General features: G+C 46.6%; 1 protein-coding gene across 4 annotated transcripts in view; it reads right to left on the bottom strand.

Annotated features, from left to right (window-relative positions):
* cadpsb (Ca2+-dependent activator protein for secretion b) overlaps positions 1–11236 on the bottom strand; it is a gene marked incomplete at both ends in the record, with an annotated part of 91404 nt that overhangs the window by 28226 nt on the left and 51942 nt on the right. For 3 of the 4 annotated variants that reach the window (XM_084445329.1, XM_084445327.1, XM_084445328.1), the window contains 5 exons: positions 793–929; positions 9420–9632; positions 9796–9904; positions 10007–10073; positions 10398–10537. In XM_084445329.1, coding sequence (XP_084301455.1) covers positions 793–929; positions 9420–9632; positions 9796–9904; positions 10007–10073; positions 10398–10537 — 666 coding nt within the window. The remainder of the gene's footprint in view (positions 1–792; positions 930–9419; positions 9633–9795; positions 9905–10006; positions 10074–10397; positions 10538–11236) is intronic. The other variant, XM_084445330.1, reaches the window with a different exon arrangement.

Raw genomic sequence — 11236 nt, forward strand, 5'->3', positions numbered from 1 at the left:
CAGCTTTGGCGCAGGCTGCAGAAAGCGGACCGCCGACATCTTCAACCCCGTCTGAGCCGCCCTCCGCGGGTATAGGATCTTGGTTCCCCAGCGGCGGTGGGAGGCAGACGAAGAACTGCGCCCGGCGAAGCTTCTCCAGAGGCTCACGTTGAGCGCAGGTCTGGCAGTGAGGAGACGGCATCAGACCCGCCCTGGAGTGCCGCGGCCCCATACAGCGGAAGCAGAGAGGATGTCCCACGCCGCTGTAGCGAGCGCCGCAACCGCAGAATCTATCTGGTAGACTAGGCAGCGCCGACCGGGGGTCCCTGGTGGACGCCACCGTCTCCACGGTGAGTCGCTGAGTAGTCGTCTTCAGTTCTTCTCTTCTCAGTCGTCTTTGTGAGCTGAAAATTTCAAAGGAGCAGTTGTGCAGGCAAGCCCGCTTATACAGTGGTGCACTGGACCTGGTTGGACACAGGTTCTTCAGTCAAATGTAGCTGGTTGGGTTTCACAAGCCAATAGGAGCTAGCCTTGTGGGACGGAGCTCCACGAAATAGGACCACAGTAGCATCTATCTATAGCAGCCATAAAAAATACAGCATCATCACATTTCAGTTCATTCAAAATGCATGTCAGCATGAATTACAATATCACGTGCATGTCAATAGTATCCTGTTGATAAAACCCCCTAATCCATGTATTCCACATCCCCTAGTCTACGTACCCCCAGTTTCCTCATAGCTCCCACATCTTAAAGGTAAAGTCCACATCTTAAAGGTAAAGGTCCACATCTTAAAGGTAAAGATCCCTCACCAGGCAGCAGAAGGTGTCATTGAGCCTGTGGTCCAGGGTGAGGCGCTGCACCATCCCAAAAAGGGAGGCGTGGTCAAAGCTGCAGGGGTTAGCGGAGATGAACTCGTCCATGCCGTGTTTCTGAGCTCGGTCCGCGTCTGCCCGGCCCGGCGCCGCGGGGAGAACATGGGGTCAGAGGAGAGAACGTCAACGCCACGTAGCGGAACCGCCTCAACACAACACACAAAACACCGGGCCACTCTGCCTACAGCTAGGGCAAATTATAAACACTCACAGCTTACATTGTCAACTTGCATTGTGTCAGATGGAGTAAATAGAGCTGGTCTGGAAGTCGATATATAAGCTCGAAGGGATTGGAGCGTTCTACTGTATATGTGCACGCATGCAGCTTTTTGCTGTATGTGTAACAAGCCCTGAGGTAGGCGTTTTAATTATAAGGGTTTTGAGAACGTGTTGGTTTTAAAGCTTAGGAGGCATTCTCATATGTGTTCAATAGATTCTGCCATTCGATTGGTGAATGTCACTCAGAATGCTCACAAATCATGGCTTGTGTGCTGGAAAAAAAGAACAAGACAGAAATCAGAGGAAGGAGTGTTTTTTTTTTTTTTTACTAAGTCTTGAAATCGATTTTAAAAAAAGTGGATTGGGGTTTCTCTGTAGAGCTTTTTCTTGGGCAGGGAACACCGGCTCTGGGGCAACCGTGTGTCAATCAAAAACAGGCACTCTGCTCTCAAACAGTCTGGCAGCTGTCAGGTGATGAGTATGCATGCTTTGTTAAGTCATGAAAAAAAAAAAACGGAATAAAAAACATTTGTTTTCTCTTTTTCTCAAATGCAGATTTACAGGTTGTTTTTTATTTTTATTCTGCGGTTATTATCTCTAAACTTCTGTATGAGCTTTAACGAAGACAGAGGATCATACTGAACACAGAACCAAGCCTGAAAAAGCACAATAACATAATTACCCCAAAGAGACATGCCCATATAATTCCTAGTGTTCCATACACCAGTCGTACGGTACACATACTGAGTATATCAGTAATGGAGGAATGGCGGTGGAGAGAACTGATAGAGGGTAAGAGAGGTGGACGCTCTCAGCTGTCTTGAGATGAGTGTTGATGATGCGTCTGGGGATGTTGTGTGTGTGTGTGTGGGGGGGGGGGGGGGCTGTCAATCATTTGTTGACATCTTGGGGAGGGGCCACAGCTGATGACGCTATCTTGATAGAGGTGAACTACGTAGCTGCCTGCTTCTTCATCCTCACAAGTGTATCTATCACCAGAGGAGCTCCAACCACAGAGGCACCGTGGGGGGTCAGGAGGGCAGGGGGGGGGGGGGTTGGGGAGAGAGAACGCCTCAGCAAGGTGAGCCAGAGACATGAGGGGGGCGAGATGTGGGAGACGTAGAGCAACAGACTCCCTGTTAACAGGGGGGACAGTGTTGGATGAGAGCAGACTAGTTATTAACAGACGGGACAGTGTTGGATGAGAGAGCAGACTAGTTATTAACAGGGGGGACAGTGTTGGATGAGAGCAGACTAGTTGTTAACAGGGGGGACAGTGTTGGATGAGAGCAGACTAGTTGTTAACAGGGGGGACAGTGTTGGATGAGAGCAGACTAGTTGTTAACAGACGGGACAGTGTTGGATGAGAGCAGACTAGTTGTTAACAGACGGGACAGTGTTGGATGAGAGAGCAGACTAGTTGTTAACAGGGGGGACAGTGTTGGATGAGAGCAGACTAGTTGTTAACAGACGGGACAGTGTTGGATGAGAGAGCAGACTAGTTGTTAACAGGGGGGACAGTGTTGGATGAGAGCAGACTAGTTGTTAACAGACGGGACAGTGTTGGATGAGAGAGCAGACTAGTTGTTAACAGGGGGGACAGTGTTGGATGAGAGAGCAGACTAGTTGTTAACAGGGGGGACAGTGTTGGATGAGAGCAGACTAGTTGTTAACAGGGGGGACAGTGTTGGATGAGAGCAGACTAGTTGTTAACAGGGGGGACAGTGTTGGATGAGAGCAGACTAGTTGTTAACAGGGGGGACAGTGTTGGATGAGAGCAGACTAGTTAACAGACGTGACAGTGTTGGACAAGAGAGCAGACTAGTTGTTAACAGGGGGGACAGTGTTGGATGAGAGCAGACTAGTTGTTAACAGGGGGGACAGTGTTGGATGAGAGAGCAGACTAGTTATTAACAGACGGGACAGTGTTGGATGAGAGAGCAGACTAGTTGTTAACAGGGGGGACAGTGTTGGATGAGAGCAGACTAGTTATTAACAGACGGGACAGTGTTGGATGAGAGAGCAGACTAGTTGTTAACAGGGGGGACAGTGTTGGATGAGAGCAGACTAGTTATTAACAGACGGGACAGTGTTGGACAAGAGAGCAGACTAGTTGTTAACAGACGTGACAGTGTTGGACAAGAGAGCAGACTAGTTGTTAACAGACGGGACAGTGTTGGATGAGAGAGCAGACTAGTTGTTAACAGACGGGACAGTGTTGGATGAGAGAGCAGACTAGTTGTTAACAGACGGGACAGTGTTGGATGAGAGCAGACTAGTTGTTAACAGGGGGGACAGTGTTGGATGAGAGAGCAGACTAGTTGTTAACAGGGGGGACAGTGTTGGATGAGAGCAGACTAGTTGTTAACAGGGGGGACAGTGTTGGATGAGAGAGCAGACTAGTTATTAACAGACGGGACAGTGTTGGATGAGAGCAGACTAGTTGTTAACAGACGGGACAGTGTTGGATGAGAGAGCAGACTAGTTGTTAACAGACGGGACAGTGTTGGATGAGAGAGCAGACTAGTTGTTAACAGACGGGACAGTGTTGGATGAGAGCAGACTAGTTGTTAACAGGGGGGACAGTGTTGGATGAGAGCAGACTAGTTGTTAACAGGGGGGACAGTGTTGGATGAGAGAGCAGACTAGTTGTTAACAGGGGGGACAGTGTTGGATGAGAGCAGACTAGTTGTTAACAGGGGGGACAGTGTTGGATGAGAGCAGACTAGTTGTTAACAGGGGGGACAGTGTTGGATGAGAGCAGACTAGTTGTTAACAGGGGGGACAGTGTTGGATGAGAGCAGACTAGTTGTTAACAGGGGGGACAGTGTTGGATGAGAGCAGACTAGTTGTTAACAGACGGGACAGTGTTGGATGAGAGCAGACTAGTTAACAGACGTGACAGTGTTGGACAAGAGAGCAGACTAGTTGTTAACAGGGGGGACAGTGTTGGATGAGAGCAGACTAGTTGTTAACAGACGGGACAGTGTTGGATGAGAGCAGACTAGTTGTTAACAGGGGGGACAGTGTTGGATGAGAGAGCAGTAGAAAAAAAGAAGGGATCGAGAGTGGCCTGAGAATGGGAGGGAGATGCAGAGGACCATATTATGGGTGAAGAGAGAGAGAGAGAGAGAGAGAGAGAGAGAGAGAGAGAGAGAGAGTTGTGGGGGAGAAACAGGGAAGAGAGACAGTTGGAGATCAGACCAGAAGGGGGTGCTACAAACACTGTATGAAAGAGTGAGTGCCTGGAATAAGACAGGGGCAGGTGGAGGGACTTCTAAATATAAAAAAATATGTAGGAATGGAGTTTGATTTCAGAATAGACAGACTGAATGGACTATGGATATTATCAGACTGTGTTGGTGATCTCTTCTTCATGACGACAAGCTGAAGGGCAAGATGAATAAAGAGGCTGAATTATTTTGGATGTGAATATAAGTAAATTCTCAGTTACAAAACATTATATCATCACATGCTGTGAGACAGTGTGACTTCTCATTGAGCTTCCCAATGTCATGCACATCTGCAGACTCATTTTCAACTTTGGATTTCATCTTTTGGCATTCCTTTTGTCTAAGCATTTGCAAGTTGACAATACTTGAGTATGTTGCAGTGTATTCATGAACTCTAAAGAGCACACTAACAGGCATACCACTACCGGAGAACTCTAAACGGGGTAGCAATACAGTCTGGTGCAAGTACATGGGTATATAGCATGAAGCTGACAGAGGCAGAACTGGGTCATTCTCTGGGAGATGGGCGGGAAAATAAAAATCAAACTTCCTGTAAATCCATCAACATAATGGACACATGACACAGGTGTTCTCCTGCACAGGCAGTAGAGGGCAATCAAAACAAACCAAAAATAAGATCACCGCCTCCAGGGGGCGCTACTACAGGCCTAGCCTCTATCTACAGGCCCATCTACTGGGACGGGGTTGGAGTATCTTATGGTAAGGAGAGAGGGCAGTGGCTACTCCTTGTCATTCGCATTCAGAATACTCCGCATACATATTTGCCAACTCTCATGAAGAGAAGCCAAAAGAAAATAACTTTTAAGCAATTGAGCCCTCTGAGGTAAAGCATGGATCTGGTCAACACAGGGTTAGCAGAGAATTCCACTGAAGAGTCAAAACTACTATCACACTGTCAGCTGTCCAACTAGTCTACTCATTAGAAGCATATTTAAAATTCTTTATTACAATATGTGTGTGTGGGTTTTATTATTATCCAACCAGTTTCCATAGTAGGATAGTACGGAAGAGCATTAGGGCCAACAGCAGAGTTTTTTTTTTTTTTAAGATTCTTAGTTTAAAGTCAGAAATTATTTTTTCTCAGAAGTTATTTCTGACTTTTTTCTCAGAAATTCTGACTTTAATCTCAGAAATTCTGACTTTAATCTCAGAAGTTATTTCTGACTTTTTTCTCAGAAATTCTGACTTTAATCTCAGAAGTTATTTCTGACTTTTTTCTCAGAAATTCTGACTTTAAAGTCAGAAATTCTGAGTTTTTTTTCTCAGAAATTCTGACTTTAATCTCAGAAATTCTGACTTTAATCTCAGAAGTTATTTCTGACTTTTTTCTCAGAAATTCTGACTTTAAAGTCAGAAATTCTGACTTTAAACTCAGAAGCTTAAAAAAATAATAAATTCAGTTGTTGGCCCTAATGCTCTTCCGTAGGATAGTGGTCCTTCCAAACTGTTAATGCACTAATGCTATAAAAGATATAACATTAATTTAAAATCTCATCTTTTCTCTCTATCAAAAATAAATTCAACTTGCTATTACAGTAATAGACTGAATTTGCATCCAGAGCAAATTCTGAATTCTTTTCTGATGGCAGCACCATCTAGGCCTATCTGCTTTACTCTGAGGGACCTTTAACACCAATATGGCTACAGCAAGGAGAGAAGGCAATTATGCACAAATAATAGCCTAACTAGAATATTGACTTTAATCATCACTGAGCCAAAATATAATTCTACCGCTCAAGTACATGCGCCCTAAACCGACATAAATGGAAGCGTATGCTTCAACCCTCGAACTGAGGACACAAAAAAAAGAAAAAATAAGTTGTCTACTGATGTCTAAGACATGAGGTGAGACTGGAGAGGAGAGGGAAAGAGAGAGAGAAGCACGTTGCATTAGTCAGATAATCGGCGGGGATTATCTGAGCTGTGGCGGCTACAGGGAAGCACTTACCCTTCAGTCCAGCTAGAAGACAGCAGGGTAAGAAGGAACAAACCAGAATAACATAAAGACTAGCAACACAGCTGGAGGAGCACACAGGAGAGGCCCTGACCTAGAACCGCAGCACTGAACAAGAGTAACAAGCAAAGCATGAGGAAGAAAGGACACAACTGAAAACACAAACACCAACCTGTACCGACATGAGAGAGTCTGTGGGTGGCGCTGTTTGAGCATGTGTGGGTATGTGCGTATTAAAATACAAAGACAGGTGGAGACAGAGAGAGAGAGAGAGAGAGAGAGAGAATATACGAGAAAGAAAGAAAGAAAGTTACAGTTAGGATTCTCATCACTCTTCTGCAGTTGCTTAGTCTGGACTAGAATTGTAGTTTATTTGCTTCACACAAAGCTGCTTCACTGACAATGTGTATGTCTTTATGTATTTTTAAAGGGATACAAACCAAACAACAATCTGTCTTTTTAAAGATGGCATAGTCAAGATTTCGATGTACTGTAGACTAATCCTTTAAAAAAAAAAAAAAACGACTCTAGCAAAGCTTGTGACCCTAGTATTAGGACTCCTGATTGGCTCCCGACATACCATGTGGTACCAACGTCGTAATACTATTGGCTCAGCCTTGTTAGAGGTAGTTATCAAACCAAACCAGACAGAGGTAAACAGGACGTTCTTGTCGAACCCGTCAAAATTTCTTCAATTTATCAATTCAGACTCAATTTTTCTTTCTTTTTTTTTTTTGGGGGGGGGGGGGCAATACTATTATTCTGCTCTGATGATGTGTATGTATATATACAGTATAAGAGCTTTAACCAGAGGGCCACCGGCCCATTCACTTACCTCAGGGAGCCTCCAGTATGGAGGGTTAGTTTTATTAGTGAATGATGCGAGTGTCCTTCTAGGAAGAATGAATGAAGGCCCTGGCTTGGCTAAAAGGAAATACTAGCTAACAATGAAGTATCCTTCATTCGTCTTTCGTTCTAGAACCAGACCAGGTATCTGCAGCAGAGTCAGGAGGGGTGTGTGTTATGGTTCCTGAGCCATTCAAGACCACGGGGATGGGGGTGGGGGGGGGGGGTGGAAACATGGTGCCACGATGTTTCAGAGAAGGGGGAGGGGCTGTGCCACTGTGAGGGGGCTTTGAATGGCTGGTATCAGAGGAGTCAACTAACCACAACAACCGTCACATACTGGGCAAATACATCTATGGAGAAACAACTGAGAATTTATGTTCATGTAAAAAATAAAAATAAAATCTTTAGAGTACAATCTATTAAAACACTGGTTTCTGTAAACATGACTTTTTCTGTATTATCTGACTTGTTCTGCTATTATTTCTGCTAAAGACCTATCCTAGTGTTTAAGAGTTAAATAACAAAAATGCCAATGTTGTGAGGGGAAAAAATATTTTATTCAACAAGCATAAGTTTAGGACAGTAAAATTGTAATCAAAACAAATTAAAGAAGTTGAAAGATGCACACCAAAAGATAGATGTTTTGTTTTGAATAGCAGGATCTATTTTTGTGGAGTGTTATTAAGTGTTGTACAAGTTGACGTCAAATATAATGTACATTTGTTCATATATGAAAGCCAAACGTAACTTGGACGGAACTTGGACTGCAGTGAGTGTACTTACTGACAATGTGAAATTCGAGCAGACAAAAACAAAGATTTAGTTAAGCCAATCAAGGTAAGGTGTCTTATTCCAACTGAGGAAAACAGCATACTATCCTTGTTTGATTCCCTTATTAAACTGCGATTGTAAAGTCTAATTAGGTTTCTTTATATGAGGGGTGCACAGGAGAGACATTTACAACAGGACGTGTTGCAGATGTCACACCACCACAGACGAGCTTACCTTCAGTTGTCTACCTGACCAGAGATGGCTGCTTAAAGGTGCAAGTAAAGTGACAGAGCGGTTAAAACTACAGAGAAGTCTGACTAGACAGGAACGGCCCTGAGGGAAAGTCGAGGAGGGCGTGGCACGCTGAGGAGAGACAGGAAGCTACGCTGCTGCTCTCTAATAGTTCTGAGAGGGACCAGACTGAACTCACAGGGACCCCTTTCAGTGTCACAAACATACCGAGCCAGAGAGCACCGCTAGCCAATCACAGACCAGCAGGCTAGCTCATCTATTTCATGATCTACAGTATTTAGCTCGTTGTTAAGCCTTCCTTCCGCCTCGGTTATTGGTCAGCTCGGTGGGCGTTTAGATAGCAGACTAATGTGAACTTGCGCCTTTAAATACATGTGACTGGTTACCATGAGTGGAGGCCAAAGTGGATGCAGGACAGACCAGTGTGATACTACTGTCAGCTGGTCTATAGGGATGGAACCTGCTGTCAGCTGGTCTAGGGATGGAACCTGCTGTTAGCTGGTCTAGGGATGGAACCTGCTGTTAGCTGGTCTGTAGGGATGGAACCTGCTGTTAGCTGGTCTGTAGGGATGGAACCTGCTGTTAGCTGGTCTAGGGATGGAACCTGCTGTTAGCTGGTCTGTAGGGATGGAACCTGCTGTCAGCTGGTCTGTAGGGATGGAACCTGCTGTTAGCTGGTCTGTAGGGATGGAACCTGCTGTTAGCTGGTCTAGGGATGGAACCTGCTGTTAGCTGGTCTGTACGGATGGAACCTGCTGTTAGCTGGTCTGTAGGGATGGAACCTGCTGTCAGCTGGTCTGTAGGGATGGAACCTGCTGTTAGCTGGTCTGTAGGGATGGAACCTGCTGTTAGCTGGTCTAGGGATGGAACCTGCTGTTACTGGTCTATAAGGATGGAACCTGCTGTTACTGGTCTATAGGGATGGAACCTGCTGTTACTGGTCTATAAGGATGGAACCTGCTGTTACTGGTCTATAAGGATGGAACCTGCTGTTACTGGTCTATAAGGATGGAACCTGCTGTTACTGGTCTATAAGGATGGAACCTGCTGTTACTGGTCTATAAGGATGGAACCTGCTGTTACTGGTCTAAGGGATGGAACCTGCTGTTAGCTGGTCTAAGGGATGGAACCTGCTGTCAGCTGGTCTAGGGATGGAACCTGCTGTTAGCTGGTCTAGGGATGGAACCTGCTGTTAGCTGGTCTATAGGGATGGAACCTGCTGTCAGCGGAGGTGAGGGAGGATGTTGTGGACCGGCGCTACTTACAGAACTGAGAGATGGGAGCGTCCATCTGGGCCGCGGCGCCCCCCTTGGAGTTGAGTTTCTGGACCTGAGTGGGCGGGATGGGCTTGTGGGACTGGCCGGTGGCCCGGTACATGGCCTGGACCCACAAGATGCGGTCCTGCTCGTCATCACTGGCGAAGATCACGGTATCGCCCTCCTTCACGGCGTTAAAGAACGCCCGGCCGCCATCCAAGCCTGACCACACACACACACACACACACACACACACACACACACACACACACACACACACACATCACATCTTAGGCTGGTTTGGACGGAGGTCTTGTGTGTGTGTACGAGTGTGAGTCTGTTGCAGTGTGTGTGTGTGTGTGTGTGTGTGTGTGTGTTCTCCTACCTGGTTGGGGGTCAGTGTAATCCACCGTGTACCCATCCAGCTGCAGAAGTTCTTGAGGCTCAGACTTCTTCTCTCTGTAGCTGCACATGGCAAATGTGTACTGGCTCACCTGAAGAACAGAGGACCGGACATCACCAAACCAGATGGAAACTGTACCCTCCATCATAGTATTTGCTAGTAGTGGGAACCACAGTAATGTTCCGGTACCCACCTGTACTAGAACGAAGAAGCGTTTCTTCCAGCGCTTCCACACATTTTTGCCAAATGCCCACAGATATCTGTCAAACACGATGCGCAACGTTACAGTTCATCTCTGGTAATGGGTTAAACAGGACACAGGCTGCGTTGGAGAGACGCCCTGTGTCATATGCACAACTATTGCCCTCAATACCTTTTCAGAGCATTTCTTGAGAAAGCCGCACGGCGCTCAATACCTGTTACTATCCACCAGGGGGAGTAACACACCTCAGTACTTTTCCATTCTTAGGTGTCTAGAAAGTAGGCCAATGATTCTAAGGAGGCCGGAGCTCCATAAGACATAGGAGAACAATAAGCAGCAGTGTGGAGAAGTTGCTAGAATGCTCGCCTGGCATTGCTCTTACCCAGAATGCTTCATGTTCTGTGGTTTGTCCATGCGGATGGCCAGTTTGATCTTCAGGTCGTGGTCGGGACAGGCCTTGGTCAGCGCCATCTTGTGCAGCTCCGACTGCTTGGGGCTGTTAGGGGTCGGATGTAGAACAACCTGGGTACGAAGCAAACAACGACAGGGGTGCAGGGATCACATGAGTGCACTGCTGGTTGTTAAGCCACCGCCTGGCTGTTCTAGATCTGCTACCAAAGCATGGGCTTAAAGCATGAGGCTAAATATCCGCCAGGTGTGTTGTGGAAGTCTTTGGTCTGGATCCGTGCGGTATTCAGCTCTACTAGTCAGCGCTCTCAAGGATTCTGAACACTCAATTAGTTTTCATGAGGTTCCATTAAATCTTAATGGTCTACTGGCAGGCCCCTGTGTGTGTGTGTGTGTGTGTGTGTGTGTGTGTGTGTGTGTGTGTGTGTGTGTGTGTGTGATGCCGAGTGTCTGTGCGTGATCAGAGGAGAACGAAGAGGGAGTCTAATCTCTCTGCGGAGTTGTGAAGAAGACTCGATTGTGAACGGCGGCAGGTCATCAAAGACCCCCGTCTCATGCACGGTCGGACATCTCCGAGCCCCACCCTCCATCGCCCCTTCCCGATCCCCCATCATCGCAGCGTCGGCTGTGTGAGTCGGTGGAGTACAGTAGCAGACGGCGAGGACCCGCTTCGCACTTAATGACATTCAAACGGCAGAGTAGAATCTTAGTGAGGAGGCGGGGAACATAGACACGGATGTTAGCGATGTTAACGAGGGCACTATGGATGTGTCAGTCACCATCCCGGTCCCAGCCCACCCACTGCAAACACAC

The sequence above is a fragment of the Borostomias antarcticus genome (assembly GCF_949987555.1).
Source record: "Borostomias antarcticus genome assembly, chromosome: 11".
Lineage (NCBI taxonomy): Eukaryota > Metazoa > Chordata > Actinopteri > Stomiiformes > Stomiidae > Borostomias > Borostomias antarcticus.